General features: G+C 42.8%; 1 protein-coding gene across 5 annotated transcripts; it reads left to right on the top strand.

Moving 5' to 3' along the window:
• The first annotated feature begins 1346 nt into the window (after positions 1-1346).
• Positions 1347-25000, top strand: igf2bp3 (insulin-like growth factor 2 mRNA binding protein 3). 5 transcript variants are annotated; one of them, XM_061058948.1, is made up of 16 exons: positions 1347-2109; positions 3054-3114; positions 8591-8639; positions 12335-12386; positions 12642-12705; positions 13443-13721; positions 15635-15769; positions 15932-16054; positions 16229-16364; positions 18241-18372; positions 18563-18631; positions 19290-19409; positions 19530-19604; positions 19870-20001; positions 20151-20264; positions 21973-25000. In XM_061058948.1, the coding sequence occupies exons 1-16, from the start codon at positions 1935-1937 to the stop codon at positions 22072-22074; spliced, it is 1818 nt and encodes a 605-aa protein (XP_060914931.1). In that variant the 5' UTR covers positions 1347-1934; the 3' UTR covers positions 22075-25000. The 5 variants fall into 5 exon arrangements, with proteins under 5 accessions (XP_060914931.1, XP_060914930.1, XP_060914933.1 ...); XM_061058947.1 differs by having other exon boundaries at positions 19287-19409; XM_061058950.1 differs by lacking the exon at positions 18563-18631 and having other exon boundaries at positions 1349-2109.
• Positions 25001-26106: the final 1106 nt, after the last annotated feature.

Raw genomic sequence — 26106 nt, 5'->3', positions numbered from 1 at the left:
CATTTTATTGTAAATCTCATAAGACAAATTTCACTGTCACATGTAATGTGTATTGAGCATCGTACACTCGTAGAGCTCGAATGCGTATTCGGAATAGGTTGAGAATAAAGTCGGATAAAACCTAATATAAGGATTATGCTATCGTGTAATTAGATAAACTCAAATCTGCAACTAATGCACCAGATCACATTAGTATTACAACACACCTTACCGTACCTTTGTTTTCAAGTTTATGTCATTTGATGACCTGTGTTTAGAAACCAATAAGACTTTATGCTTCATCAGCAAGAAAAATAACTGCCTCCAAACTTCCCATAATGTTAATGTAATGATTTGTATACAGTTAAAAAGAAAAAACAACAACATTGTTAACTTTATAAAGGTAGACTTTAATGCAGTTCTGTTGTTTTAGATACTTTTAGATTTGTGCAGATAGATAGATAGATAGATCTAAACAAATTCTTCTAGTTTTTGGGACATAAACAGGTATGGATTCAGCTCCTCTAACCAGCAGTCCTGTACACATGGCGGCTCTCTGCTGACTGCTCTTCGTGTACACAATCGGTCTTTGCCTGTGATTTCGGCTTCATCTTATACACAGTTGTGTAATAATATTTTAGACATGTATTCCACACGTGTTTGAGTCTGGCTGTGCGTTACATAGGACGCTAGGGGCACTTTAGTGTAGGAGACCCCTCCCTCTTAACAGAAGTCCATGCACAGGGTTTAGTGAGGGAGGATTCGCCATGTGCATTCGGACCACATGGTGGAAGGTTTCTTGTTTTCGACGCTTTCGGCCTCAAAGTTGGATCAATCAAGTGGCATGGCGGCACCAGTCTCGCCCAAACACACCCCCATAGCCGCTTTAGTGACCACGGACAAGTTGGGCCTGCTGTTGGACTTTGAGTTGTGGATCAGGGAGGGCATGGCTCCACTCTAGCTGTAGAAGATGGATGCCGTCATGTGGATACTACTAGGCCTACGTGTCATTCTCACATTGCGCGAGGGCCCACTGAGCGGGCACACGGCTCTCCTCGGTCAACATTTTGTAAATTAAAAATATCCTTTATGCAATTTAACAATGTAGTGCAACATCATTTATGACCGGCCCCACCCCCTTTTCCTCCTTGTGTGTCATCAGTGCAGCGCACTTAACACAGCCGTGCGCACAAGCCCACGCAATATCAGCGTCTCCCTGTTATGTGCGTGCGCGAGCGCACTGCCGCTTTACTATTCCTCAACCGACCAATGAGAATCGAGCCTTTGCAGAGAAAGGCACACGAATGTGATTCTAGTAAAGATACACTGGGTTCTCACGGAATCCCTTTACGCACAAAGCTCGCCAGGTTTTTTCCCAACACCAATCCACTCTTCCCCCTTTTTTCTCCACTCCCCTCTGCTGTCCCCACCCCAGATTCCCGTGCAATTTTCCCCAATCCCAAACACTTAATTGAGCAATTGGGATTCCTCACGTGTGGGCTGATTTGTAGTTTGAACACGTGGCTCATTCAAAAAAGCCGGAATAGCGGAGGATTTTTTTCTCCCCCCTTCTTCTTCTTCTTATTCTAGGCTCTAGACTTAGAGGCGGGCGCCAGCCTTACCGTGTGTGACATTCTCTGTCTCTTTGCCAAGGGGTTTGGAGGAAGACACAAAGTAGTTTCTCCTCCTTTTCACCCAGCCCGCCATCGTTTGGAGACACCAGATTAATAATTGAGCATTTATTTATTGCGCGATAGAGACAGAGGGGCGAGTGAGAGCGAACGCACTGTGAGGCTGCCAGTTTAAATCTATCTGTGGCTTGAACGACCGGGAAGCACGCCACAGCCACTCCGTAGTAGTAAAGGCGATTTAGGCTACTCCAAACACTGCACGTCCGTGAGTGCAACTAACTATCTCTCCTTCAGCGTAAAGATTGTCCCTTTTCGGCGCACAACATGAATAAGCTATACATTGGCAACGTGAGCGCCGAGGCGAGCGAGGAGGACTTCGAAACTGTCTTTGAGCAGTGGAAGATTCCGCACAGTGGTCCATTTCTTGTCAAAACTGGCTATGCGTTTGTGGATTGCCCGGACGAGAAGGCTGCAATGAAGGCCATCGATATTCTATCAGGTTGGTACAACAAAAAAAGTGGCATTTGAAAAGACGCACAGCTGAAATTGTGTGGAGATTGCCTTTACTTCGGTAGTTCCTATAGGGTGGGGGTGTATCCAAGCGTTTCTTTCTCTCACACAACCTCTACTTGGCCTTTTGACACCGTGGGCTCAGACAAATAGATACCCTGGGTTTGGGTGAATTCTGCTCATGTAATTTCTTGATAAATGTAGTTTCTTGATAAAATGGTAGAGTAAACACAACCCTGAGGATGAGAATACTACAAGGCTTTTTCCAAAGCAGGTTATGCGCCGTGCAGGGCAGTGGGGCGACTAGGCAGTGGGATGTGGACGCCGTGAAGTGAACCATATTGTGGGCTTTATCACACAGCCCACTTTGGCACAACATGGGCAGATGCTGTCGTGTGTTAGTTGCTTTTACCAGCCTTAGTTTGAACTTACACTCTTGTCCAGGTTTCAAACTACAGGCCTTCTGCTGTGGTCACAACTCGCTACATTGTGAAGCCATTTCGCCCATGCTGACACACCAGGTGGTTTAATTGTGTTGGTCAAATGTAGGCCAACTAACTGAGCCACACGATACGTATTTGCTTGCTGTATTATTCACTACTTATCGTGGTTTGTTATTATATTATAGTAAAGCATGTTCATAAATTACACATGCAGTTTAACTTGTAATTTTTACGTATTTGGCTCAAATCTATCTAGTTGTGTCCTCGTGCTGTGAGTTGCTCGCACACTCTAAGAAATACGTGTTGCCAACATTACACTACGTTTAAAAATACCCAGGACTAAACCATGTAAATTTGAACACACTACATAAAATTAGCTGTAAACACTAAGCCTAAATACACTCCATAAAGGCGAGAAAGTAGGCATGTGTAGGGGTTAATGGCGTGATGAAATAAATAGCTGTTTTTTTTTTTTGTTGTTTTTTTTTAGGTAAAGTTGAACTTCATGGGAAACTTATCGAAGTGGACTACTCTGTCCCTAAACGTCTAAGGTAGGTCGAGTTTTATTTTATAGTGCCTGCTTTAACTCGTGGGAACTGTATCTTGCTGGGTTTAAAAAATATATATTTCTTTCTACAGGTTTTTTTTTTTTTTTTTTTTTTTTTTTTTACCAACTCGTATTTGCCCGAAATATGTTTCATGTTGCATTTGAACACAGTTAATACCGGGATGTGAGTGTTTTCTTTTTGGAGAAATCTGGTGAGGTTTTCTTTTCCTGAATGCTGTGGGGTCAAATGAAAGGGGCGTATGATGGTGTACTCCCTCCTCTCGCCATGACTGTGGGGTGCTCCTTAAAACCGTCGTGCACATGCCTGTATCACGTCGCCCACCCCTTAGTATATCTTGTATACGTTTTTGTATTTTGACCTTAAATGAGCTCGAAACCTCAGGGCGACGACTTAAAGCCTTGGTGTGCTGGCTTCAATGTGTGCAGGCGTAGAGGCCTTTTGGAGTCGTCCATTTGAGAAGGCTCTGCCCGTCATTCTCCCTGCTTGTCCTGCGCTTCCGCCCTCTTCTGCACACTTTGCTGCTGTTGCATGAGATGGACTCCCAAACGCGACTGAAATGGGAGGTTTGGGGCCCAAGTCACGGAAAAACTGAGCTCCCAAGTTAGCACCCCGGTAAACACACCGGGCTGTGTTGTATCACTCCATGGTTTACGTTAAGTGTAGCCTAAATATGATTTTTAGGTCTACGTAACGTGATATGGGTCTGTGGCGGGGATCTTTTTGGTGGTGATGCATTTTGCTCACAAATAATCCCTTTCGTGAATTAAATTAAAATGTCTCACGCTTGGTAATTGGTGTAATGGTTTCTACGAGACATTACACGTAATATGCAATGGTTTGTGTCTAGAGTTAGATTAAATTACCTTCTGATTTAAAAAAAGTAAAATACCCTATTTTAAATGTCGAGGTGAAACGTGAGCTTCAAATTATTTGAAGATAGGCCTACTGGAATTTGGGTGAAGCTGTTTTTTTTTTTTTTTTTTTTTAACCATGTTTAATTGAGATGTGTTTTCCCCTTGAAGGTCATGTAAGCTTCCTCTGTTAAGCGTGTAGGCTGTTTGTTTAAATTGAAGTTTACTGAAATAAACCAGGGGAGACACGTATGGAATTTTGCGTCAAATCTTGACGCCTTCGTCCAAATTTTCCTCATCACGAAAAGCTGGTGACGTTGCTGTGTGATTTAATGCAGCCCGCTGTGTGGCTATGGCAGCAACAGAGTCGAGTTTCAGCCACACTTCAAAAAAAGTCAAACGTGCCCTCCCTGTTCTCCATGGAACATAGCATTAGTCAATGGGAACATTATTCTGGGGTATATGCTACACACTCGTACACTGGTGCCCCTCTTTGCATTCCAACTGCGAATATCAACTGGGGGCTGGGCCAATCATTCTGGCTTAACCTTTGAACCCTCCAGGAAGGGGAAGTGCTATAGCTGACAGAGATCAAGGTGAGCCGGCTGCAGTTTTGGGGCTCTTGAAGACAGAGCTGTGCAGGGTGACGTTCTACTGTGTGTTGTGCTTTGTGTTGGCAAAAATACTTCCTGATATACATTCCTCAAAATGTGAGCTGGTTGTGGCCCAAAGCCTACAAAAATGATCCCCAGTGTATTTGCAAAACATCTGCTGCGTTCTGTGGTAACTCCAAAAAAAATAGCACAATAGAATAAAATTCAGTTCAATTAACCACTTTCGTCTGTTGTGATAATATTATGTTAATGGTTATAAAATCTTTCAGCCAACTTCTGGACATTTACTTTCCACTTTGCATTACTTCTGAAAATGTTAAAAGCTCGGCTTTTATTAAAATCTGGCATTTGAAGATCACACTTGCTTGTTCTTGACAGTGTCCTGCAATTGTGTATATTTATTCTGAGAAGGCAAGTAAATTATAAAATAAGAAATGCAGTGTGTATATCAGAATCTTACAGGTGCATTTACATTTAAAAACGCTTAATTGCCACAATTTAGTGAACTGATTAAAATTGCTGTTTTTTATTTGACCCAATTAAACAGAAGTTCATCGTGGCTCCATGAATGAATTACTGCTAGCTGAACCCTTACTGAGCAGTTTTTTTTTTTCTTTGAATGTAGAATTTAATTCCAAATGTTTCAGAAGTGCCATTTTTGTGTCGACTGTGACTTGACTTCCTGGGTCAGATTATGGTCCCCTCGTTAGATAAAATACACAGACTGTAGCCTGCCCTTCCCCACATGCGTATACTCATGAAGTCACATGTACGGAAAGAGAGAAAAAGGCATGGCTATAGGAGGGGTGGCCTCAAGCATGTGTATGTGTGTCAGCAATGAGAGAGCAATGTGGAAATGGACATTGAACATGTGTGCACTGCATTTTATTTGTTTGTTTTTTTACAACATATGGAATATATACTATTTTCAGTTTGTTTTGTGAAGTTGCACCAATTTAGCATTTTTGTTTGTTTTTATAAAGCAAGCGCCACAGAACACCTTTAAATGGAGACCATAATATACAGATTGGATCCAGGCGCTTTGTAGAACCAACTCCTGGCTCTTATTTCAAGAATGCTGGGGTCATGGGGTCACTGTGGGCCCCCACCTGGAAGAAAAAAAAAAACAGATTTAGTCGAATACTTTGGGGTGCTGGAGAATTATGAATGTGGCCCCTTGTTTAATCCGGACCGCAGGCAAAGCTTCCTTAGCTTTCCCCCCTACTCGGCTCAAATCTGTGTCATTGTGTTACTATCTTACTCTAAACGACATTATTTTAAAGTTTTTCTTTGTGGTGGGGGGGTAGAGGCGTGTTTTCAATGCAGAAGTTGGGTCACTTCAAACTGGTGGAGTTCAACTTACTGGATTCTCTAAAGGGAATACAAAATGAACCACCAAAACGTGTTGAACGTAGCTTACTGGGTGAATTTAAGGCCTGTGAGAGGGGCAGCGGAAACCAGACTGTGTGGAGTTGAGTCATTGAGAACCTCTGCAGGCTGAATAGTCAATGAGTGTGGATGGGGGGCAATGCACACAGATCCCGAGTGTCCCACGCTGTCCCTAATGATGCTGGTGTAGAGGTAGAAGTCTTGTGCTTATTTTGTGAGTCTTCTTGTCGTATGTCTGTGCTTGCATACGTGTCTAAACACTAGCTTGTGCCCTCATGATGGAGGCCCGTTGGTGTCATCTGAGCGGTGCGAGATGGGGGCGACCGTGTAGAATATTTGGTCCATTCTTAAAAGTAAATAAGGAGCCAGGCCTCCTCCTGGCCATCACATGACGAGCCAACCCTAGTCACTTCTGGCCCTCCCCTCCTTTCCTCCCCCTCCCACTTTTAACCCCCGCTCTACATGTTCCTGTCAGTGGTCTTGTCCGTGTCCATAGCAACAGGGCCCCACCCCCACAGGGCAGAGAGGGCCCTTGTTACCCTTGCCTGAAACCAGGGCTAGCAGGACTAGTCGCCACCCCCCTTCCCTAAATCAAAGGCTGGGACTGGGGAATGTATACCACCCCCAACCCCCACCCCGCCCCACAGCCAAGCTGACTTCTTCTGTGTGTGGAGCTATAGGTTAATCCGACTGGAAGTGCTCGGTGCATTTGCACATTTCGCATGGCGTTCCCACCGCAATGCAGAGCATACAGAATGTGAGGCAGGGGGTGGGAGGGGGGGATCAGTCGGGAATGGCGTAGTGGGCCAGAAAGGGCTGGAATTCCTCTTGAAAGTTATTTGGGAATTTTCTGTACAATTTGCCCATTTGGAATGAAGGACTTCCTTAATGTCTCAAATGAAGTACGTTGTTGAGCTGCTGTTAGCTTGATTACGGTTGTAGCGGTGAAATGGAGGAATCTCAACTGCTGCAACAAACCTTGTTGCACATGTTCAGTGTGTTTCCCTGCGTATAGAGATCTGCGTGTGTGTGTGTGAGATTCTTGTTTAAATAACCTTTCTTACAGTCTTTCTTTGATAAATTTGGGTTCATGGTATAAATAGTTTATAAATGCTGCACGTTGGAAGGTGTTATCTTCTACACAGCAGATTACAAAACAACCATTACAAGTGGAGCAAGTAGATGAGCTGCATTTTTAGACATCATTTAACAGCTCAGTGAAGCTTGAGGGAAAGAACAAGAGACGTGTGGAGTGTTAGCAGTGCGAGTTTTTACACAGAAGACGGAATATTGTGTCCACAAACTGTATAACTTAAATCAGCTGTATAAGTATCAAGTAGCCTGCGTGCATGCGAGCGTAAGGCTGGTGTGGTAATGGGTTGAGGGGGTCAGAGTTTGTGATGCCACATTGTGTGTGTTCACGCTCGAGCTCTCTCTCAGCCATATGTACATTTTGTTCCTTAAGGTTTGTGTGCGTGTCAGTGTGCAGGGGGACTTTGGAGTGGCCTGCACTCTTCTCACGTTTGAATACAACGTCCACATGCAGACAGACACTTGTGAAACTCTGACTCATTGATCCACAAGTTCCATTGTCTGCATGACCTCCACAGCACAGCCAGTATACTCGTACGCATTCATAACATCCCCGCTGTACATAAACTTTAGTAAATGGGGAACGTTCATTCTAAAACGGATGAATTGGGGACATTTGTCCTGCTTGTAAAAGCACAGCAGCACCATTGTGAATGCTGGTCTCCACTTGCTTCTGCTGTGCGCACACACTCCACGAACAAACACTCAATTTTGAATTCTTCCTATTTAAATGTGACACTGCCAGCCCGCCCGCCCACCCCCCCCCCCCCCCAAACACCCATTTTTGATACAACAGCTGGGTGATCCTGGATAGGTTTCTATATTGATTGAAGAAAGAGAGCTTGAGCCTTGCAGTGGTTGGATCCTCATGACGCAATGCTACACGGCTCATCCTTGACTCAAAGTATGTAGACAAAACATTCTGATACAGCATATCTTGTCTTTTTCAGTCCGTTTTCCCCCCACTCGGTTCTCTTACCGCTCCTTTCTCTGTCCCGTTTCTTGCTTATCTTCGTGTTCTCGCTGTGTGTGTGTGTGTGTGTGTGTGACATCATTGGTGATTTGGGATAAAGGGCGTGGTGCGTTTTAACTAAATTTTAATTTGAAGAACCCTCAACTCAATTTAGGCCACCCAGGGGTGATTCCAAATCGCCCCCTTCACCTGCTTTTTCTCCATCACTTCCTCCAACGTATTACCCAGGGTGCCTCAGTGCACCTGCTGGGCTGGGAATGGAATTAAAGCAGAAGTCATATCTGCGGCTTCCCCACCCCACGATTTGTTTGACTGAAAAAGCGGAGAGAAGAAAGGACTGCATTTTTTTTTTCCACGTTAAAAAGACACCTTTTACAGTCATTTGTATCACTGTGCCTTTTGGTATTGTCAGCTACTAACTCTTTCTCCCCTCTTCTCTTTTTTTTTTTTTTCTCCCATCTACCTTCATCAATTCCTTTTGTCTCCCTCCTCCTTTATCCATCCCCCACCCTCCTCCTCCTCGCTTGTTCTCCCTCCAGGAGCTGTAAGCTGCAGATCAGGAACATCCCGCCTCACATGCAGTGGGAGGTGAGTGCTGACAGGCCTTTGACTGCTTCCAGGGTGGGGCACCCATCGGGCAGCCCAATCGGGCTCTCCTTTAGTGGCCACTGGAGTCACCTTTCCTCCTTTTGGGATTCAGTTGAGCAAAAGTTGTGGATGTATTTTGAACAAGGCTGCAGGCAGGTGTACCACACCCACCAGTGGGTGGAACTGTGATTGGTAGACCCGAGCTGATTACAAAAGTTGGAAATTTGATAATGAACAATGTAGGGTTTCATTTAAAAATGTTGTGGCACAGCGGATCCAGGTTAGGCGGACATCTGAGGAATTAGGAAGATAGACAAAAAAGGAGTCAAGTGATAAGCAGTCACATGGTCTTTGGAGACTTGGGTAGCTACATGTGTTGGCTACAGTAAGTCTTGTTTTTAAAGCATTCAAAAACCTTGATGTTGATTTGAATTGCATCTTGGGCTACACATGATTTGATTCATGGAAAAGGGTCAGGGTGTCTTTCAACATGGTATTATTAGGTCTTCATGCTGAGCCCAGCTCGTAGGGATCTGTGTGTTTTCTTGCTAAAAAGTCATATTTAAATGGAAAAAAAAACATAGTTAAGGGTTTTGCTAATGAATTGTGAAAACATTTATTAGACCAGAGGTTTAGTGTAGCTCCTCAGCCTTTCAAATCTAATTTATGAAGCCACATTCAGTTTTCTTAATTAGCAGATTTAGTAGTACAGTGTTGCTGTAGTTTTTTGTTGCTTTTGTAAAATATATCCAAAAGTGACATTTATTTTTTTTACTGATCAGTGGTGCACATGTGTCAGTGTGTGTATTCCAAAATAAAATTGCAGCTAGGCCTGCACAAAATAAAGGAATATATGCAATGTGAAATAATATTGTGCATTATTGCGATAACAATATGAATGCAATAAACACAGAAAAATAAAGAGTGCATATTAGCTTTAACTCAGTCTTACTTTCCGTCTGTCTGATGTTTTACAGAACACCTGAGTTTGCAAACTGTTCCTTCTAAAGCCAAAATAAATTAAAAAAACTGTTTTTCTTTCTCCACTAAATTAGCACGAGTTAATCAGAGAGTAGCTGATGGTTAGCGTTAGCTTCATCTGACTGCATCAAAATGGTGTGAAAGCATAGCCACTAAACACAGACCACTATAAACTAGTCAAATGTACACATGCTGAGTGAGAAAGCATTGGTAGACTTCATTAAAAGTTAGTTTTTCCCCTGCGATAAAATGTACTTTGCCATTTTGTTTGTTGCAAATGCTCATGTTGTGAAAACAATAAAATAAGGATTAATTACCCAGTCCTAATTGAAGCAATTTTTTTGTTATCAATCACTTGCCATGCAAAGTAGCTCAATGTTTGCAGATGAAATAGTTAAAATTCTGTCACTTTCTATAAAAGTTTACCTATCTTTTTTTGGAAGACAGCTTATGGTATGGGTATGATGGCAAAAATAACTGAAATTAAAAACTCCCTGTTAATAAGTCTCAAACGATGCATACACACTTTATTCAAATGTTTCATTTTAAACTGCATGAATCATTTCACTTTTTGGATTTATCATGGAAGAGAACCTTTTTGTGTTTTTGTTGGGGGGGGGAGTGAAAACAATCCTCCACATTTTCTGTGACAAATTCTTCAGAAAGCCACGTTTGAATTGATCATGTACACTGTCTGTGCTAGATAAATGCAACTCACTTGAGTTCATTGGATGGTCGAGGGTTTCCACTGGGGATTTAAGTCGAAGCAGTAAAACTGACGCTCAAGGTCACGTTCTGTCCACTTGTTGTTGTTTTTTCATGAAGGATTAAAGGGCAAAAAAATGTCACGTAAAAATGAACATTTTTTAAAGAACTGTGAAGCTGTTACATGGTCAGATTTCAAGGCCACTGCCTGATTAGGGAGAAATGAGTGTTGAGCAACAGTAGTGTGTGTGTGTGTGTGTGTGTGTGTGTGCTTTGCATGTCTTTTTTTTTCTGTGTGATAAGAGTTTGATTCAAAACTCTTTTGTATTCAGCCTCACACTCTCCTCTGATTTTCTCATCTGCTAGTTTCACGGGAATGTATATGCGCTCTTACAAAATTCACAGAATATTTTTTTTCAGAAATGATTTGTGTCAAACTTTAGATCCCATTGTTAACCTCCATGTGAGATCTTACGTGTCACTAACACAGCTTTCCGTGACCTTCTTTTTTTCCCCTCCTCTGCAGAGGTTTAGCTTGGTAGCATGTGCTTGTAGGGTTACTGTTTATTTTCTTTCCCTTAATGAGCATTGAAGCCTAATGGGAATTTTCCTCCTGAGTTAAAAACAATTGTGTACAGTATTGTCACGAATTCTGAGTTAAATACAAAGCTTTCAGCCTAAAAACTCATTTGTTGTGTCCAAATGGCTTCAGACGGGCTCAGTGTTCTGTAATGGTGGGCTCGCTTTGCCTACGCATGTCCCTCAACTGCAGCTCCACATCCACCCATGATCGTAGTATGTAGCGAGCGAGCTGTTTGCCTTTTCAAAAGGTGACATGGAGGTTTCTGCCCCAAAGAAGGGGGAGGGCTTGGAAGAATTGAGGAATAGAATAGAAAAAGGCTCTTTTGATGCAAAGGCCTTGTATGTATCTTATCAGGTAGATAAGACAATGGGTCAGAGTGTGTGTGAAGCCCTGCAGCGAGAGAATAGTGGCGAGAGTAGTGCCGTGTTCACAAGCCGTAGTGGGTGGGTGGGCCTGGACTGTTTCCCTTTCCCCTCCATGTGCGCTGATTCACAGAATGTGTAGCATGAGCTTGCACCCCTCCCCCAGCCCCTGCTTCCTGCTGGAATGTACCCCACCCTTTCCTGAATGGCCTGGATTCCCATTGGCCAGGCTTGGTAGACGGACAGACAGAAAATCCAGCAAGCAGCCGGCCACTCTTGGCCTGAGGAAAGTCAGAGCTGTGCTGAAGCAGCCAATGATTGGAGAGGAGATGGCAGGGAGGCGGGACGTTGCGTGGTTGGTGGGTTGGTTGAGTTGGGGGGGGGGGGGGGGGGCAGGGACGCAGTCTTGTTGGCCAGAAAGTGGGCTTGAGCTCTTGGGGGTGTGGCCTTGCGTTGGGACTGAGCATGGTCGGATGTCTTAGCTTAGCTTAGAACCCCCCCTCCCCCTCTCGCCTACATTTGATCACATCTATAAATTGAAATCATGTGAAAAACTGTTTCCAGATTTGGGCAATTGTCCAGCATTTTGGGAATTTTTGCGTTCATTTTCCATTAAATCCCACTTCTTTGGTCCTCGCCATTTAATAGGCTATATAATTCAACATGCTGCACATTTGAGTTATTTAATTTAACAATCTTTTGCACTGTTTCAAATCACTACAAGAATACAAAGCAAAGACTGAGGGGTTGTCTTCTTAAACACATTTTATATTTTAGAAGTATGTTCACCAGGAATACACAAACGCTTTTAAAAATAGACTTTTAAATAACTGGCTTGGCCCTCAGAACTCCCTGTAGGTTCCCATAGCACAGTCAAGTCATAATTTGAGGTAGAAAGGGTTTAACAAGAAGGCAGCAAATGTATCTCAAAACTGAACTCTGGGGTTCAGAATTAATGGACTGTGTCCTGGCAGGGCGCAGGAGCTAGTTCCCACAGATGAGCTCTTAACAGGTTCTAGTCAAAGTGTCCCATAATCATGGCTTTTCTTTCTCTTATCTCAAAGGTTTTGGATGGTATGCTTGCTCAGTATGGGACAGTAGAGAGCTGTGAACAAGGTAAATAAACCTTCTTGAGTGTTGCAATTTTGCTTTTAATAGAATTCCACCACCTTGCTGTTATACCTTTTTTTTTTTTTTTTTTAATTTTTTTTTTTTTTTAAATTTAAATTGTTTAATTTAGATTTTTTTTTTAAAGAAAATGAATAATGCAGATCATTTCAATTGATTAACCATACAAAAGTAGTCCATGGTCGTAAAATGTGTCCCTCACTGATTGTGTGTAAATTGACTCTGCTGTGTGATCTCCCGCAGTAAACACTGACACAGAGACTGCAGTAGTCAATGTTCGATATGCAGCCAAGGACCAGGCCAGGCTGTGAGTACAAGCGCACAAACACACACACACACACATGCAGTGAATTCACGCCATAAACTCATGCTCATCTCTCTGGCTGTCTTTGACGTGGATCTGCAGAAGTTTTTCCCTTTTTTAAACCAGCATCTTCTGCTGGAATTGGCACCACCTTCCTCTGTCCAGTGTTCTTACACTGCACCTGATTTCCTCCATCCAAAAACCAGTCCAGTTTGATTTGACATGCAATGATGATGGGGAGGAGGGGGGAACTGAGGGTGTGTGCCTTTTTTTTTTTTTTATTGGACAGGGAGGGGGTTAAATTAGCCATCTGGTGCCCCCTGGTGTAGATGAATCTTACTACAAAGTTGCTCTCTGCACGAGTGTTTGTAGTAGTCCCCAGGCATATTTGATAGTTTCAGTGCAAATCTAAATCCTCAAAGCTGACATGGCATACGTGTTTCAAGTCTGAATGCCCCTTGAGGTTGAAGTGAATTTCTTCTAGCCCATGAAAAGTGATCATTGGATGATGCCTTTCTGCTGCTGAGTGCATAAGCGCTCTTTTGGCCATCGTGATGGGCATAACCTGTGTAAACTTGAACCATTCCCTTCTAATTTGTTTAAATGTTCATTCACATTGGATACTCCCACTTATAAGGAGATTGGACATAAAGCTGAAATCCTTCAGTCATTCTACATTTAATCATGCCCCCTTGGGGAGTGATCAGGAGTTTTAAAAGTATATCCTCTTTACTCTCTAGGTCGATGGAGAAGCTGAATGGATCTATGATGGAGAACTATGCCTTGAAAGTATCTTATATCCCAGATGAGACCGCTGTCCAAGAAGGTCCTTCAGCAGGAGGCAGGAGAGGCTTTAACGCTCGTGGACCCCCTCGTTCTGGCTCTCCAGGTCTGGGAGCCCGGCCCAAAGTGCAGTCAGACATCCCGCTGCGCATGCTTGTTCCCACGCAGTTTGTGGGGGCGATCATCGGCAAGGAGGGCGCCACAATCCGCAACATCACCAAACAGACCCACTCAAAGTACGTAAGCAGAGGTCAGGATTTATGTTGAACATTGCCAGTGTGCTATGTCCTTGAATTTTTCTGTACTGTTTATTTGGTGCACACTAACACTAGGAAATCCTCACTGTGCCCAAGCACGTTAAACCCCTAAAGGCTAGTTTGTTTAACTAGTGTGAGTGCTCAGTACCCTGCTCAAGCGCAGTACACGTCTTTGGCCCAGGCACGGATGGAAATGGTGTGCCTCAGCACGGTTTGGTTACTCATGCACAAGTACAGGAAAGCAATGTAGAGATGACGTTTAATCTATCAACACCTTGCATAATCCAGTAATGTAAGAGTTCCATATCTGACCAAAATGACTCAAATTAAGCCATAAAGTCAATAATGTTGCAGTCGAGTTCTCCATTAGACTAGAGAAAATTCACTGTCGCTATCATGTAGTCTATGTCTGCTATTTGACTGCTGCTGGGAGTGTTACGGTGGAGTGCTTTCTTCCATGTTGCTCAGTGCAACAGTGGACGTCATGAATCAGTCTAGCCAACTGTCAAAATTGTAACTGAGCATTGAGTTTGTTTTCGTGGTCTCTCTTGCATAACATGCACTTTATTGATGGTCGGATCTTGACACACTCAAAAAAGTGGACATGAATTTTTACTGGATTATGTAAACTGCAAATATTCTATTTCCTCACTTGGAGAAAAAATTGTCCCAGAGCGCCGTACGGTGCGCTCCAGCAGCACGACACGCATGGTGATGAATTATGTTCAAGAGGTAACAGTACTCGGGCTACGTCAGTGCAGGCCAGCGGGAGACTGGGGAGGGGGGGACCATTGTGCTTCGGCACAGTATGGGGCAACTTTACCTAGTGTAAGTGCGTCTTATTTTCTTACCTCCTACTAATGATGAAGGAAAGTCTTTGGTAAGCAAATAGCAGCATAAAAGTCGCTTTGCCTGTTGAAATTGAAAAGCTTAACACTGCTATAAAAAAATCCAGTATGACATCCTGAGATTTTATTGTATTTGTGTATTATAGTAATAATATAGATCTTGTATATATGGTCTGTATCCACTTAAAACCAATGAGCATGATACAGTTTGATCCTTTCACCATAACACCTTGGAGGAATTTGTGTGCCATAGTAAATTCTCTTCCTTGTGTCCAGTGTATTTTAACTGAATCTCTGCAGTTAGTAGGCGAGTCTTGCGAAAAAAGAAAAAAAAACAGTCCAGCACACTTGTTAATGGACTTAATGTGTAGATGTATATCGAGCCCCTCTTTGGTAAATTTATTGAAATGACTTTCAAGTTGGGAACATCTCATTGGCCCTAAAACTCCTAAAAACTCTTTAGCAATGTTAGCTGTCCATGTTTACAGTTAGCCGACAGCTAATGGCACAGCAAACGATGTTGTGTTAATTGTGATTCAGCTTGGATTAGCACTTTGTTTCTGCGTGTCTTCATAAAGAAGACTTTAACCAGCTTTGACATCACAGAAGTCCAGAACTTGGACGCCAAAATTAGAAAAAATCGGCCCTATCCTACTGTATATAGGGACGCTGTGTCGTGTGAGTTACTCTCGTTCAGTGTACTCTCTGTCTCCTACTAAAACCCTGACCCAACCCCACTTCCTGCTTTTTTTGTTGTTGTTCGGAACTACACACTGGTTCAGATCAACGACCTGTCTTTAGAGTCAAAAAGAAATAACGGTCAGTATATCTGCACCACTTACCTGGACTAAACCCTCAGAAAACCAGACGTCTGCTCAAACTGTCCTTTGTTTTAAAACGGGGCTCTCAACAGAAGATTTGGGGCAAAGATACATATTCTAAAACATTACATCTATGCATAACTTTTGCTATCATTTTATAAAAGCACTTTGAATTGTATTGTAGTTGAAAGGTGCCGTAATCTGCCTTAAACTTTCTCTCCAGGATCGACATCCATAGGAAAGAGAACGCTGGCGCAGCAGAGAAGCCCATCACGATTCACTCGACCCCTGAAGGCTGTTCGAGCGCTTGTACGACCATCATGGAGATCATGCAGAAGGAGGCCGTCGACACAAAGTTGTGAGTTTGTGGCCAAAGACATGGGTGAAGATTATTGTGTAAGATTAAAGCCAATGACTCTTGTTGTCAGGCCTGTGAAAACATAAGACACTAAACATTGGAAGGGGAGGTCTTATCTGAATGAAGGAAAATGTAGCTAACCGTCAGTTCTGTTTGGCTCAGTACTGAGGAGATCCCACTGAAGATACTTGCACACAACAACTTCGTCGGAAGATTAATTGGGAAGGAAGGACGCAACCTGAAGAAAATCGAGCAGGATACGGGATGCAAGATCACAATTTCACCGTAAGACTATTTTACGTTCACTGAAGGCTTGTTTATATTGACCGTTTGTAGCTCCTGCAGCATATTTGTAAAAGTGACGCCTGCTACACAATGAATATTTAATGTTGTAGTATTTGCTCCGGTATCAGAATTTATGATCTGACGACTGTTCTTGTGTTTTTCTTTTTTGTCTAGTCTGCAGGACTTGACTCTGTACAACCCTGAGCGGACCATCACATTGAAGGGCTCCATCGAGGCGTGCACAAGAGCCGAGGAGGAGGTGATGAAGAAGATCAGGGAATCGTATGATAGTGACATGGCTGCTATGAACGTAAGGACACTCGGCCTTTGCTCAAAGAAAATCATTCTGTTGCATGATGGTGTTGTGTTTCCATGAGTGGTGCTAGGGATCACCCCACACAGTTCAGATCTGCAGATCAATGGGAAAATGTTTCGGCATGGAGTAAATTAAATGTATTGCAAATGCATCCCTGTGCCGTATCCGTGAAGAGGAAGTAGTGCTTAAGTAGTGCTTACAGGCACCATGTAGATTCTCTGTACAAATATGAAGACGGTCCAGTTTTCTTTTTAAAAATATGGTTACGCAAGTTTTTCACAAACTTTCACACACAAAAGAAATGTGTTGATGTTTTTTGGTGCTATGACATGACCATCTCTGACTGTCTGTGTTTATCATGCAAGTATCAGCTGGTTGTGTGTCACAGAAATCAGTATCTTTCAGCCTGCTGTAGTCTGTAGCTGTCAATTTAGCCGTAGCCACACATTCCATAATGTAACACTTCTGAATTATTGTCTATAGAAAGAGGGAGTTCAGGTTTACCCGACTGCTTGTTGGAATCATTGGATTTTTTATAGTGTTTATAGTGAAGGAAGTTGATTGCCACTGTGATTTGTTGTGCTTCAAAATGCACAGTTTTCATGGTTGGCTGTTTGACAATCTGAGAATTGATAAAATCTGTAATCTGATCCAAAGCGTGAGACTTGTGATCTGTTACAACCCTACTTTCCATTAATTGACTAACTAAAAAGTTGGTAATATTCTGTTTAGCAAACTGTCTAAATAACATCAGTGTAGATTAAAACATGAATCAGACAATGTTGATATGCAAAAACAGGAAGCTGCGACCTCATCTGTCATATCAGCACTTTCCTATCCTGAATTGATGTACACACATACAAGTTGAGAAAACTTGTTTTCCCTGTTGTTTGCGCCTTTTATTTGAATAAAGATTCATTTTCGTTGTGGAAAGTTGACCCGTTGCAGAATGATCAAAACTTCTGTGTTATTTGAGTAAATGTTGAATACGTCTTAGTAGCAGCTTAAAATAGAAAGGATAGGAATTCTCTTTGTTATACATTTTATAAACATATATAGTGCTTTTAATCTGGTAAGAGAGGCTCACATTTTAAACAATTTGGACTGCCTAAGGGTTTAAAAGCATGCTTGATTAAATAAGGCTGATTTCTGCTTGATTTTTATTAAAGAAGTCTCACTATCTGAAATCCAGACTTGTGTGAGAATTCTGTTTGACAGGACAGTAGAGAGAGTAGGAAATCTGGATGAGACAGTGGGGAATGTGGGTAAGGGGCCACAGATCAGACTTGAACCTGGCCCGCCCCCTGGGAGGACTATAGCCTACATGGGCCGGGATTTAACCGCTAGGTCAACCGGCGCCCCGTGACTTCTTTTGTTTTAAATATAAAGGTGATAGCGAGCGAGTACACACCTTGTAGTAATATGTACTGCAGGGCTTTTCAACTTTAACCTCAAGTGTGTTTCAGATATATTGATTTTTGATTTCCAGGTTACAAAGAACACTTTTTCTTTGGCTACAGGTAGCTCCTATATTTGCAGAATAATTCAATTTCAAGTACAATGAAAGAAACCAATTACATTTTACATCAACTATAAGTGTCTTGAATTGTTGCTTGTTGCAGCTTGCAAAATAAATATTGAAAAATTAGATGCTCAAATCAGTCGCCAAATGTATTCCTTTGGTTTGCAATCTAGATGAAGTCTGTGTGGGAAAACACTGCATGTTCATAGTCTCAATAATATTTATCCTATTGCAGATGTAGGCTGTGTCTTGTAGGGCACAGAAGAATGAAAACAGGCTGGCTTTCGCTTCACTAGTTGAAGAGGCCTTGTGGATTGTGTTAATAGAAGTGTTCTCCTTTCCGTGCAGCTCCAGTCCAACCTGATCCCCGGCTTGAATCTGAACGCTCTAGGTTTGTTTCCTGGTGGAGGACCAGGCATGGGTCCGTCCATGCCCAGCGTCCCACCTCCTGGAGCCCACGGTGGATGCCCGTCATTTGGAGTAAGTGGCGGCCTCATTATCATTTACAGCTCAGTGGTGCACCCCAGAGATTACCAATAAAAAAAAAACCCAGAACCGGATGTATTTTTTTGTATTTAACCTTCGTTCTGCAACTCCTGGGTCAGGCTACAAAAGAAAAGCCGATCTTTAGCCTTTAGCATCTCAGTTTGACGTTTCCTTTTTCCTTTAGTGCAGTCCTTATGGGGGCGAGGGGCCATTTTGGGCTTCTATGCTGTCGGCGAGCAGCCAGCCCCTCGCTGTAAGTCACCCGTCCCGAAGTGCTTTGCACGGCTTGTGGCTGCTCGCTGCGGGATTAGGGGGCAGGGTCTGCTACATAAAAGTTGTTCTCCAGCTGCCCCTCAGTCTGTGACCTTTTTGGAGGCCCTAATCTGTGTGCGGTTCTGAATCTGGTGCATGGGAAGACAAAAAGACCCTCAGCATACATGAGCTTCACTAGATATTTCAGTGATGCTTGTGTCAAACATGTCGCATTAGTATTTTTTGTCCGAGGTAAATGTTTCTCTAACGGCGAGTAATACATCCTCAGTGCTGAAAGGCTGTCTTGAGATTCAGAGGCTGCCAAAGCAAGATGTTAGTGTGCCCTCAGGTGACTCATTGATTGGATTATTGGGCTCCATCCAAAATCAACAGTGCTACTTGTTGGTCCTCTTTAACTATGCGACAGCCTTCCCTGACTGAGCTCAAGTCAATCACACTCTCTTAAAAACAAGTGTTTGTGTTTCTGCTGGGCAGGTATGTGTCTTCTAACCAGCTGATTTTTAAAGTGAGGGGCATGAGCTCTAACGTAGTTGAGAGATTAGAACAACTTTAGCTAGAACCACCATTTTCCCAGTGGTGGCTTGAGTTGGAGCCTGGTCACAATAGTTCTAACATTTTTTATTTTTTTTGCTCAGCAGGGACAACCGGAGTCAGAGACGGTTCACCTTTTCATCCCGGCACTCGCAGTAGGAGCCATCATCGGAAAACAGGGTCAACACATCAAACAGCTATCACACTTTGCCGGAGCCTCAATCAAAGTGAGTGATGGACAGCAGGCGAAGTTCTGCATCTCAACGATAACATTTTCCCAGCTGTCCACCTGCTTTAAGTTTGACTGAGCGGTTTGTTTTTAATGCTTGATGTCTGCCTTCCTTCAGATTGCCCCTGCAGAAGGACTGGATCCCAAACAGAGGATGGTTATCATCGTGGGTCCACCAGAGGCTCAGTTTAAGGTGTTTTACCTAATCACAGCCATATAAATACCACTCTATTGGTAGAAATTATTTTAAAAAAAAGCCACATAAAATATGATTGCAGCTATTGTTTAGCTCTTGTATTCCCTTTGCGGTCTGATTTTCCTTTTTTTATTTATGGTTTTTCTAAGGGTGTGTGACTCTTTAGAGCAGCTCCAGCAATGTGTTTGTTCAGCTTCTTCTCTGGAAAATCTGTCTCATTTCTTCTCTGCATCATGAGTAATCTGTACTTGTCCGGCTACAGGCTCAGTGTCGCCTCTTTGGCAAGCTGAAAGAGGAGAATTTCTTTGGACCCAAGGAGGAGGTGAAGCTGGAGGCGCACATCAAGGTTCCCTCCTTCGCTGCCGGACGAGTCATCGGGAAAGGAGGAAAAACGGTAAACGAGGACATGGCTTAATTAATCACTGCACAAGTTGACCCAAGCCAGAATTTTTGCAGTGCTTGACTTGGGCAAAACAAAAAAAAATTTTCAAAGAAATAAAACAAAAAAAACCCACAGGTTTAAATGATCTTTTGTGCCTGCAGGTAAATGAGCTGCAGAACCTGACCTGTGCAGAAGTGGTGGTGCCCAGAGACCAGACGCCCGATGAGAACGACCAAGTTATAGTAAAGATCAGCGGACACTTCTTTGCATGCCAGGTGGGTTTAAAAAAAAAAAAAGAAAAGAAAAAAAAAAGGTGATTGTAAAGTTCTTGGATTGACCCAGGACTGATTTCTATTTAACCCTTAAGACACGAGCAGAATGCAAAATGTTTGTTCACTTCGTGTGTGAATGCAGTTTTTGAGTCTTTCGATCTCTCTTGCCTTCTCTCTGTTGGCTTCAACTCCTCCTTCTTCTTTCTGTGGATTGAATACAGCTCCTTCTAAATCTGTGATTAGAGCTATGTCCCTAGCTAGTTATGTTCTACACTGCTCAAGGAAAGAACACTTCAACCGCACATCAGATCTTGATGAACAAATGTTTCAAGTTGAAAATCTTTCCTGATGTACATTTTAAGATTTCTTGAGAACAAAATGACATTCAAAGGAAACTAAAATCATCAAGCCACTGAGGACTGGATTCAACTTGCATGAATTCTATCACATCAACTCATAATGTGACTCTGTGGTGTTTATGGCCCCTGTGTGCCTGTACGCACTCCCAACAATGTCTGGGCATGCTCCTGATGAGTCGGCGGATGGTGTCCTGGGGGGTGGGATCTCCTCCCAGACCTGCTACAGGGCATCTGTTAGCTTTTGGAAAGTCTGGCAGTACTTGGTGATGTCGGATTCACCGATACATAACATCACAGGTGCTCAATTTGATTTAGATCCTGGGAAGGTGAGGGCCAGTCAATGGCATCAATGTCTTCATCATCCAGGAACTGCCTACACACTCTCTTGCCACATGAGGCTGGGCATTGTCCTGCAGCGGGAGGAATGTATGATCAGGCAGTCACTCTGAAGGATTTCAGTACCCAACAGCAGTCAGGGAAGAAGTTTTGTGCGACCCTTCAAGGATATACCTTCCAAGGCAGCATAGCATCTTCTCCAGACTCTTTTCCTTCTCTCACGTCTGCTCAGTGTGAACCTGCGCTCATGTTTGAAGAGAACAGGGTGACAATGTCAGACCTGACAATTCCGGAGTTCTCTGGTGAATGCTAATCGAGCAGCATGAGCACAGGTCCCACCGAGAGGGTGTGGGCACACTGACATTTTCTAAAGCTCTGTGTGAGGAGGAACACCGCCAAAGGAGTAGATACCCACCTCCTGCTGAGTTGATGCCAACCTACGACACTGTCCAGCTCTCCTTGTGTATCTGCCCGGTCTCCTGGTATTCTCTTGGGTATGCGGGGCGACACGGCCTTGCCACCGCATGTATGGAGTCGCCATTCTGGAGGAGCTGGAAACTTCCTGTGTCGTCTGAATGGATGGCATGTTCTGCCTCACGCTACCAGTAGTGATAAGGACACTGTCGGAACACAAAACTAGAGCATAATTGCGTAGGAAGGATAAGGAAAGTAACATGGCCACCACATGTAAAACCATCGTTTGTTAGGGGGTAGTCTTGCATTTGCTGAACCATTGCACCTGTTGTCACTGTCCTTTGTACCAACGCAAATAAGATTGATTCACAATCCCCTGTGCTTCCTTAAAGGACATATTGATATCCCTGATGTTTAATTGACTTTCTTATACTATGAAGATTAGGTGTCCTATGAAGAGAGGTGTGTATATAGCATACCTCTAAGTGTTGTAATTGACCAATCACAAATGTTTATTGCAGCCATGTATTTAAGTGATATCTACAACCAGCTCTTAGTGGGTAAATGACTCCTTAATATGATGACTTTGTCCTGTCTTCCAGTTGGCCCAGAGGAAGATTCAGGAGATCCTGGCTCAGGTGAGAAGGCAGCAGCAGCCCAAGCCTTCATCTGGAGCCCAAACTCCAATCCCCCGCAGGAAGTAAAGATCCAGCGGACCTGGAGGAACGGTGACCGAATCTGCCAGAAGCCTCGACAGATCGGACAGATGCAGCGGAGTCCAAGGGGGGGAGAACGAGAAGACGACAAGGGGTTGTAGCGCTCATCTCAGGGGTCAAAGGTTATCGGAACCCAACCAAACACCCGCCCCTCTTTGTCGTATATGAAGAACTTTCAAGTGGGGCTGATAAGAGACCCTAGGCCTCTAAGCCCTCCGCCCCACCTCACCTCTCTGCATCTCTGTGAGAATGTACTTCTGAGGGCTCCCAACAACGTCACCCGCCCTCACACATACACACCCCTCGACCGCTCTCCTCTCCCCTCCACCACGGGTGTGTTCAATTAATTTTTGTCCTCTTTTGACACTACAAACAGAAGAAATAAGGATCCCCCCCCCCCCCCCCCCCCCTCCTATCACCTCCCCGGTGTGGTACTTCAAACCTGACAAGATGTTTTGGTTGACTTCAGATTTAGTTGAAACTCTTTTTTTAGTGTTTAATTGGTTGATGAAGCTTTCTCATGAGTTGTTTTTTTCTGTGGAAAGGAAAGGCATTGCTATCAAGGTCCTAGTTGGACCAACAGAGAGGTTTATTTTGTGGGGAGGGTTGGCTCAGATTGGGTGGGCCATGTTTAGGGGAAAGATTCTTGTTTCAGGACAGGACACCTGAAAGGGTGGATTATATTGGGCGTCCTGCCCTTGTAATGATAATGGCATTTTATAAATTTGGATGCATTTTATAGATAGACCTATATACATAGATGAATATATATTTAGAGGTGAGGGCAGCGCTATGACTGACACTTGGGGAAATGGTGCCGAACTGCTGCTGCCCAGGAAAACCAATTTAATATGCATTTTACTTAACTACCTCAGGATCTAGTACCTCAGAAGAGAAAAGAAAATGATTATATATATATATGAAAAAGATGTTCCTTTCTTTTTTTATTTTGCTTTTGTGGTATTTTGTATACTTTATAAAGCTGATAGTCTTTGAACATTTTTATTTTTTTAAGAAAATTTAAAATTTGGTCAGCTGCCAACTGACCTTGCCTTCAACTCTGGTGCTTTAGGTGGCGATGTTGATGTGTATGTGTGACTTGAGATGACCCTGTACATAGAGTCTATTTGTACATAGCAGCCTCCGAAAGCACGAGTTGGCGCCCCCTCAGCTGGCGGCTGACAGGAGTATCTAGAGAAAATCGCCTCAGTTTTTCCCCTGAGGTCCACCATCTTCTGAATATAAAAAAAACTACAAAGCAACCAAGACATGCAAATATTGCCAACCGTACATAATTGCAGCAATGCCATTTAGTTTTGGGATTGACATTGTTCTAGGTAATGGTACTTTAATTTGTCAGAAATAAATACTTAATGACTTCCTGCGAGGGCTGTGGTCAGGGCAGTGGGGACTGTAACAGTCCCGCAGAGCATCTGTTTTTGTCTGTTTGTTCCCAGATCATCTGTTACCTTCTTCACGATGGTTTCTATCAAGGTCCAGGCCTGACTAGGTTTATTTTCATTGAGCAAGCTACGTCAGCTTGAAGTGGCCGTCAGAGTCAATGTAAACGTCTTTCACTGCATGGTGAGGGTAGGGGGAGGCACACTGATAGACGCAAGGTTTTTTTTTTTTTGTTTTTTTTTTTTGCGCTATAGAAGAAACAAATGATTTAAACATTCTCTGAAACCCACAAATGCAATTTTAATTTCAAACAGGGATAACGAGCCAGAAAAGGCCCCCTAAAACCTGAATGAACCTCTCTCCGGGGCTAAGAAAGGAGGAAAATAATCCAAAACATACAAATATACAATTTATTTCATTGTCTCTTCATGCCGAATGTAAATATGTTGATTGTGGTAAAAGTGCTTGAGTGTATCCATGCTTCCACAGTAGAACGCCGTCTACCTCAGCTGAGGGGGTGAGGGGTTGTTGTGGCACTAGGCACCCCACCCTGCCCCCACTGAGCGCCAGCGCGCACTGATACCTCAGTCCCCCCTGAACACTTCTTTCTACATGGGCGCGCCATCTGAAGACCGCGCTTAACTGAGGGGCACAAGTGATACTTAAATTCTCCCCAACACCTCCTGCTCCCCTGCCTCCTTCCTGCCAATCCCCCCCCCCCCTCCCTCCCTCCACCTGCCCTTCTCCCCTCCTCCGCAGTTTGTTTTGATCTACCTCTTTAGAAATGTATTTGAAGTAGAGGCATTCTTCTATTTGTTAGAATTTAGCCCCCCGCCCCTCCTTTATGACTCCCCATGCTTCCCCAGAAATGAATAAAAAAAAAATGAAACTAAAATCATGTACTATTTAGACTTGAGAGAAAAATTGATCAAAAATGTAATTTTTGCCAGTGTTTATATATACTCCTTTTGGCTTAATTGAAACCCTCAAACGATTTTTCTCTTTTTCTGCTTTCTAATTTTTTGGTGGTGTGGCTTACATGTATTTGAACTTTTGCTTGGGTTTTTTTTTTTTTTTTTTTTTGTGTGGAAAAAAAAAAGGTCAAATCACGTGTTTGATTTTTGCATTCAGTAGTTAAATGAGAAAAATACTTTTTCTTGAAACAGGGCCTGGCTTTTTTTTTTGTTTCTGATTTGTAAGACTTCAAAATAGGTATTAAGTCCTGTCTTTTTTTCCCTTTCTCTCTCTTTCACTGATGCTACACTCACTCGCTGATTTAGTAGCTCGTTTCTTCTGTTAGCATTTCTTGGCTGTGTAACGTGAAACATCCTCCTGGTATGAGACAGATTTGAGGGACTGGGTCTCTGAGTTTTTTTTTGGAAAAGTTATCTGACTTCAGCATGATATTCCCTCCTCCCCCTCTCTGCAACCATGCTTGTGCCCCATCACCTCCCCTTCACACACAGCTCCACTTGTCAAATGCCTCTGAATAAAATAAAAATAATCAAGTTTGGTTGCGCTTGTCCTTTTTCTGGTCTTAGAGTTGCTGCTGTGTTTGGGTTTATATCTATGTTTTATAGTTGCACACCAGCACAGGCAGTCATGTCTTAACTATGTTCTGAGGATATAGAAGCAATAACAAAGCCACTTAAAGCCCTATAATTTAAAGAACAAACATAGCCTGACAAAAGGACTGTCACACTAGATATTTAGTTAATGTCACAGGAATTCCACCCCTTGAACGTTCCTTCATAAAGAGAACATTTCCCTTAAAGAAATTATGGTAAATTGTTTCCGTTTCTAAAAAGTTTGATGTGCTTACAACATAAGATGAACAGCCTAAAGGAAGCAAACACTTAGTGCTGCTAATTGGCATCAAAGCAAGTTTTCTGTTTTTGTTCTCTGAGCTGTTCCTGGCTCTGTTGCATGAATGGTTTTTATTTTTGTTTATATGGTTTCATAGATTTCTCCTCCAGTATATCAGATGACTGCATTGTCGGGCTTAGTGTTCCTAAAAAATGTATAAAAAAATAATCACTAAAATAATTCAATTATTCTGAGTGTTTCCAGTGTGAACACGATAGCCATAGAAACACTGTAAACATACTCTACTACAAATAAGTGCTGTATTCAACACCTGAGGCTAAAGTGAGTAAGCTTGAAATGATTGTGCTGCTGATGTTCGTTGCGTTTTTCTGCTGTAGACGTTGAGACCGGTGCTGATTTGAACTAATTCACATACTTGTTGGGCAATTTGTTCCTGTTGTCCCAAAAATAGTCCCTTTAAGTAACCTCGTAAAATTAGCTTTTTGATCACTTAAAATCATTGTAATTAACAATAAGTAATAGCTGTCAATGTTGTGCTTTGCCTCTGCACTGCCTGTCAGCATCTGATCAGACCTTCAAAGTGTTTATTTACTGATGTTTCCTCCTTATAGATCCATGCTTGTGTTGTTCTTACTCTCTGATGTACATCGCTTTGGATAAAAGCATCTGCTTAGTGAAATATAGAACTGTAATTATTTAGTTATATTAAAAACTAAGAGAGCTTCTATTAATTAAAGGAACAATCAATTTTCCTGTTTGCCAGACTATTAAAAATCCTCTGATCTAAAGACA

The sequence above is a fragment of the Labrus mixtus genome, chromosome 16 (assembly GCF_963584025.1).
Source record: "Labrus mixtus chromosome 16, fLabMix1.1, whole genome shotgun sequence".
NCBI classification, from domain to species: domain Eukaryota; kingdom Metazoa; phylum Chordata; class Actinopteri; order Labriformes; family Labridae; genus Labrus; species Labrus mixtus.
The sequence above is the reverse complement of the archived record's forward strand: the minus strand, read 5'-3'. Positions and strand labels throughout refer to the sequence as shown.

Bases quoted from the DNA above. Each gene is read 5' to 3' on its own strand.
- igf2bp3 (XM_061058947.1), top strand. From the start codon at position 1,935: ATGAATAAGCTATACATTGGCAACGTGAGCGCCGAGGCGAGCGAGGAG. The intron at 3,115-8,590 runs GTAGGTCGAGTT...TTCTCCCTCCAG, and splicing joins TCTGTCCCTAAACGTCTAAG to GAGCTGTAAGCTGCAGATCA. The intron at 15,770-15,931 runs GTGAGTTTGTGG...TGTTTGGCTCAG, and splicing joins GAGGCCGTCGACACAAAGTT to TACTGAGGAGATCCCACTGA.